Here is a 6,222-nt window from a genome sequence, read left to right on the forward strand (position 1 = left end):
CAAATTGAAAATCTTTATATGAGAAGTTGAGAAAAGCTAAGCTGGAGAATATAATCTTCTTCTTTTTTTCCTGTGTTTTTCACAAGATTGAAAGATCATCTATCGTCCATTTTTGAAGTGCATATTTCTTTTACAAATGCTTTCTGCCATAGAATCTATACCAATGAGTGACCACTGAATAATTACTGAAAAAGAAATGATTCTCTTCTCCTTGGCCCTTGTATATATATATTTGCAAAACTGAATTTTTTTTATCAAGTTGATCTATTCTCTTCATAATTTGTAAAATCTTCTTAATATATTGGGAATATTTTTTGCCTTTTTAATTCAATCCAAGAATTGGGCACGATTAATGGCATCCAGAAGAATTCACAAGGAACTAAGGGAGTTGCAAAGAGACCCTCCTACTTCATGTAGTGCAGGTATAGAAATACTATTTTTTCCTCTGATTTACCGGCCAGCGAATCAAAAAAATTTGTATGAAATGTCTTATTCCTGTCTAAGCTTTCCGATCAACCAATTCCCTATATAAGGGATATCTATGTTAGGAAGGCCCTTCCCATGCCCCAACGTTAAAAATGAGCTTGTTAGGTAGAAGATGCAAGTAACATACAGAGAATAAAATGAGTGATATCCAGATATAATGATCTAATTAGGCGTGAAACCATATGGTAAGTGAATGTGTTAAAAAGGGGAGACGAGTTGCGTAAATTTACATGTGAGGAAATTGTCTTGAAAGACCTATAATTTCTTGAAATTCATACAAACCTAACGAAAAAGTATGGTAATTGGAAGAAAACAAATCTATACATGTAAATGATATCAATTAATTCGGGTTTAAGTCTTAATCATGTTAATACGTTTATTTTAGATCCAACATTTATTATGATCTTTTAATCTTGTAAAAAAAAATATCAGTTTTAATATACTACAAAAGAACTGAAATTAGCTATGAACTCGTCGCTAATTTATTGCTAAATTGTCCGTATCTAATAAACTTTTGTGATAATCTGTTGCTAAATAGACTTAGTGAAGAATTTTTCTATTTAGCCGTAGAATTTGACTGTCGCTAATTTTTGTTTTTTTAAATATTAATAGTTGTTTATTTTCAGGTCCAGTGGCACAGGATATGTTCCATTGGCAAGCAACCATTATTGGTCCAAATGACAGCCCTTATGCAGGTGGTGTTTTCCAAGTGGCCATCCATTTTCCTCCTGATTACCCTTTCAAACCTCCCAAGGTATGCTTTTTAAATTATTTAAACTGACACTCTCAGTAAATTTTAATCTATAATATTATTTAATAATTATTATAAATATTATTCATTTTGGCAGGTGGCTTTCAAGACCAAAGTTTTCCATCCAAATATAAATAATAATGGAAATATTTGTTTGGACATTCTTAAGGATCAATGGAGTCCTGCCCTCACCATATCCAAGGTGCTTCTTTATATACCTCTTACTTTCCTCTCCCTATTTACTACTCCAAAAAAGGACGATATTTTTTGGAATTTAAAGAGTCAAACGAATTGTTGTTTGATCATGACTTTAATTTTTCATATGTATTTAAATATTAATTATTAATTATTGTTACTTATAGTATTTTTTTTTATGTAATTTTCAAATATATAAATTTTATTTTAAAATCCTTAAAGATTCTATATATAAATTAATTATGGACAAAGTTAAGAAGTTTGACCCTAGAAATCGAAGAGTATCGTTCTTTTTAGGACAGAGGGAGCACTAATAATCTACTGATTCATGATTTTTCTGACAAGGTGCAAAATTAATTATTTCTTCGACAACTAAAAAGAACAATTTTTTTTCAATATACTAGAAATTATAGTTTATTTTACAAGTTTAACGTGTTTGGGGACTTTGACATGGAAACTGTTGGGAATAAAATTGCGAGAATAGAAAATCGAGGTTTTGATAGTGTGATCATTGTTCTTTAGAAATTTGTACCCTCATTATGACGCTCTGCGGAAAATTTTATTTTGTGTTTTATACAACTGACACTAATTGTATGAGATATTTTTTTTTGTCTTACAGTTTTGTGGACTCAAATTTTTGTGGACCCAGGAGTGTAAGATTGAGGTCCACAAATTTATGAGAGAAAAAAAGAGTCTCACACAACTAATGTCAGTTGTATGAGGCACACAATAAAACTTCTCAAATTGTTACACGAACACAAATTAATTATTTCGAAGAAAAGGAAAACAACGATTGTGTGTATTATTTTGGAGGTATAAACAAGTATTTATAATGCTTTAGGCGTCTGTCAAGCTAAAGAATGTTTGTCAATAACAGACTTGACAATTCTAAGAAGAGACTTTATACATGACAACCATTAGATTAAAATTCAAAACTATTTAAGCTAATAAAAACTGATTAAATAAAAGATTGCAAAAATGCAAATTTTTGGGGAAAAAATAAAAAATAGACATATTTATCTGGTAATTGAAAAATAGTCACAGTTTCAAAAGTAATCAAAATTTAGCCATTTTTTCATGTAAAGATAAAATCTAAACAAAAACATCCTTAAAAATCCAGAAAAATGGAGTTTGAATTGTTTACATATGAGATTGCAGTATAATGTGCTGGAATTTCATAATGTGTTGGAATTCCAACATAATATGTTGTACGTAGGAGCTCCGTAATAATCCAGCATATTATACTGGAACTTTCCGTATTTCAGCAAAATAATGGCTATTTTTAATGACTTTGCAAACGCTGGTTATTTTTCAATTATCAATCCGAAAACTGGCTAGCCCATACTATTTTTACAAATTTTTTGGGAAACTCTTTAGGCCCAAGGCCAAAATTTCCCTCCTATAATTCTATGAGGTCCTTACATAAATAGCCAGTCATATTCACTGTTTAGTTTCCTAATCAGAATATATAGAGTATATATTGATTATATAAGGTTTTACATATACTATACATGAATTGTACATCTATTATACTTGCATTTCGTAATATGTATTTTGTGTACCAATTTGGTGAATCAACCTTTTTTTCTACATGCAGGTTTTGCTTTCCATATGTTCACTACTAACAGATCCAAATCCAGATGATCCATTGGTTCCAGAAATTGCTCATATGTACAAATCTGATCGGAAGAAATATGAATCAATGGCTCGTAATTGGACCCAAAAGTTTGCTATGAATTGAGTTTTTGTATCCATAAAAAGCTCATGTGCTATATTTTGTAACAAAAGATTAATGATTTCCTCCTCTGCAGGCATGTAATAAATGCACAAAATTATAATACTTGTGAAATGAGAATTTGTCACACTTGATATATTTAACTATGGAAAATTGGTTTAAATATATGGCCTTTTTTATTTTTCTTACTAAACTATAGAAGATGTTATGGATGAATTTTTTTTGATTAGGTAACTCCTTTTTTGGCATACTTCTTTGATTTGAACAGAAAGTGTTTGGAATGATTTGAGTTAAATCTCCAATAAAATGGATTTTAAGGGAGTATTTTTTAGATTTCAAGAAGCTAATTGGCCAAAAAGACTATTAATTAAAAGCTAACCTATCTGAATAATCATCAATTTCTCTTCCTATGAACATGATGGATTGTTTTGGGATTTACTTTTGAAATAGATTTGAGAAAGGGGATTTTCCACTAATGTTTCAGTATTATGTCCCATTTTGGTAAATTCATTATTATATAACAAGGTATCCTGGATTATAATTATATGAACCTTGGAAAACATTGATTTAAATATGAAATAATTACAGGGTAGTACAGCTGGGGCACTTCCTCAATTAATTTTAGCCTATATTCTTTCCCTTTTTAAATCTAATTTAGCCTATTTTGTATATCATTTGAAATGTCTTTTCACTATTAACATGGTTTTAAGAAGATTTGTGTTAGAAACTGATATGAAAGTGCTATTCATATTTTGTCATCAAGATTTAAAAAATTATTGGGTGAATTAAAGTGAAAAATTAAAAATTTTGTTGTTGAGGTTTTTAAAAGTTTGAAAACGCATAAATGAATTTTTTGATTTGTTGAAATTTTTGACAAATTGATGATTGGAGTTTGTCGTGGATATCATTTTGAAGTTGGGGTTAGAATTTGAAGCTATTCTTTCAAAATTTGAGCTATTTGGTGATGTTTTTCGTGATTTGAAGTTCGTAGGAGGTGAAATCCAATTTTTGTATACAATATTACCAACATTATAATAGGTGTATAATATTGCATACCGGATGTAAACACTATTGCCAAAAAAAAAGGGTATGCGACTGTAAACTTAAAAATATGGCTACATAGGCGCAATATAGCTCGTTCAATTCACCCTTTGATGATTTTGTAAAATCCTGACTATTGAAGTGTAGTGTTAGGTGTTCGTCATGATTTTCTTACCATATTTAATTTTTCTATTCCTTGAAGGATTGACAATATATTTACCATAATTGATTTACTTTTTACAAAAAGAAATGTAATTCTTCTATATTTGGCTAGTCCATTTTCTTGGAGGAAAAGATTTTTGACTTCTATAAATGAGGATCCTTCCTTCCCATTTAGTAGCATCCACAATGTAGTTCCTAAGGGATTCGAGGATCTTGTTTATGGGGGAGAATTTGTGAGACAAGTGTAATGTTTTCACTTGTATGTGTCACTTTGTGAGGTTGTTCTCTCGATATATTATACTCTCTTTTATATAGTAGATTGCTTATCTCTATATATGAACATAGGTTAGTTGACCAAACCATGTTAAATGTTTGTGTATTTTTTAGTATATTTCTCTTTTGTTATCTAATTTATCATCGTTCAAGGTTTGTTTTATTAGCTTCCACATGACACCAAATTATTTCGATCCTAACATAGAGCCTTACTTTTTCAGTTCATAACCACCTTCTCACATAACATGTCGAGATCTTTTAGTGTCTTGTGAAGGTTTACAGTTTAACTTCTCTGGTAATTGTAACTTTCCTTGTTATTCTTTCGCATACAAAACTAATAAAATTTAACTCTTATGAACCAAAAAGTAAAACTAAACATCATAATTCTACTCATATAACGTGGAAGTTCCTTTGCTTTAACTTATGAGCGGAGCTACAGGCAGAATCTTGGTCGAGAAATTATATTCCCTATGTTTCACTTTATATGGCACTTTTTGCTAATTTATAGTTAATTTAACTAATCTTTAAAATTAAATATAATTAGTTCAGTTTAATATTTTAAAATTACAATTAAGATATTCAAAAATTATACGAGAAGTACAAGTTATAATTTTATTCTGATAAACAAATATATGTTAAAATATTGGTCAAAGACACAATTTGAAGAGAAGGGATAGAGTAGTTTGTTATGTTGCAACGTTTCTTGGTACAAGATCAAATGTCTTAAGATTTCTGCACATAAAGAGAGAAAAATAAGAAGAAAAAAGTAAAAAATTAATAAATGGGACCCAAACGTCACGTAGTAGAATAAACATTGTCTCTCATCTTTTTGGATGTTTTGAAGAGGGTGAGTCCAAGTTTCAATAGAGTCGTCAGCAGTCCCTGATTAACTATCAATAATTATTTATAGATCATTGCCCGTTGAATGTGTTGTTCAACAACTTTATTCATATTTAATTAAATGACACATTCATTATATTTATTTAATATTTTTGTAATTGTTGTCTTATTTTAATTGAACTATAAATTTGATTGAAAAAGTCAGGTGTGGACGGGTGGCTCAAGGGACAAGCAAGTAAAGCCTTTATTTAGGCCCTTCAAATTTTAAGGCTCCAAAAAATTTTAATAGTAATATCATGATTTTATTTTATTTTAGACAATATTAAAGTTTGTAGAAAAAAATAAAAAGGTACAAAAATTTTGTCAAAGAAAAGAAGAAAGAATGACTTTCTACTCTTTAGCAGTAAAAATATTTTAAAATTTTGAACTAGACTACTTAAAATCTTTATATAAATAAATATAGTTTCTTATAACAATATCAAAGGTATATATTGCAAATACATGCCTGACATCTTATTCAATAATTAAATTACTCCTTACTAATAAAAATGGATCAAAGCCAAGTTCACTTTGTGCTTATTTCATTCTTTTGCATATCTTTGTAAGTAACACTTAAGGTGCATCTCCACACTACCATATAAAGCAGAAAACTTTGACTTTCTATACAATCATATTAGTTCCAAATACAACCAAATGATCCCATCTACCATGATAAAGCAAAATATCAGTACCTTGTCAA

At 29.3% G+C, this 6,222-nt stretch overlaps 1 protein-coding gene across 1 annotated transcript; it reads left to right on the plus strand.

The window, feature by feature from the left end:
* The first annotated feature begins 253 nt into the window (after positions 1-253).
* On the plus strand, positions 254-3,332 carry LOC104240373 (ubiquitin-conjugating enzyme E2 5B-like). The gene is made up of 4 exons (XM_009795219.2): positions 254-422; positions 1,113-1,240; positions 1,335-1,439; positions 3,030-3,332. The coding sequence occupies exons 1-4, from the start codon at positions 353-355 to the stop codon at positions 3,171-3,173; spliced, it is 447 nt and encodes a 148-aa protein (XP_009793521.1). The 5' UTR covers positions 254-352; the 3' UTR covers positions 3,174-3,332.
* The last annotated feature ends 2,890 nt before the right edge of the window (positions 3,333-6,222 follow it).

Source organism: Nicotiana sylvestris, chromosome 9, assembly GCF_000393655.2.
Source record: "Nicotiana sylvestris chromosome 9, ASM39365v2, whole genome shotgun sequence".
Taxonomy (NCBI): domain Eukaryota; kingdom Viridiplantae; phylum Streptophyta; class Magnoliopsida; order Solanales; family Solanaceae; genus Nicotiana; species Nicotiana sylvestris.

Bases quoted from the DNA above. Each gene is read 5' to 3' on its own strand.
- LOC104240373 (XM_009795219.2), top strand. From the start codon at position 353: ATGGCATCCAGAAGAATTCACAAGGAACTAAGGGAGTTGCAAAGAGAC. The intron at 1,241-1,334 runs GTATGCTTTTTA...TCATTTTGGCAG, and splicing joins ACCCTTTCAAACCTCCCAAG to GTGGCTTTCAAGACCAAAGT. The intron at 1,440-3,029 runs GTGCTTCTTTAT...TTCTACATGCAG, and splicing joins CTGCCCTCACCATATCCAAG to GTTTTGCTTTCCATATGTTC.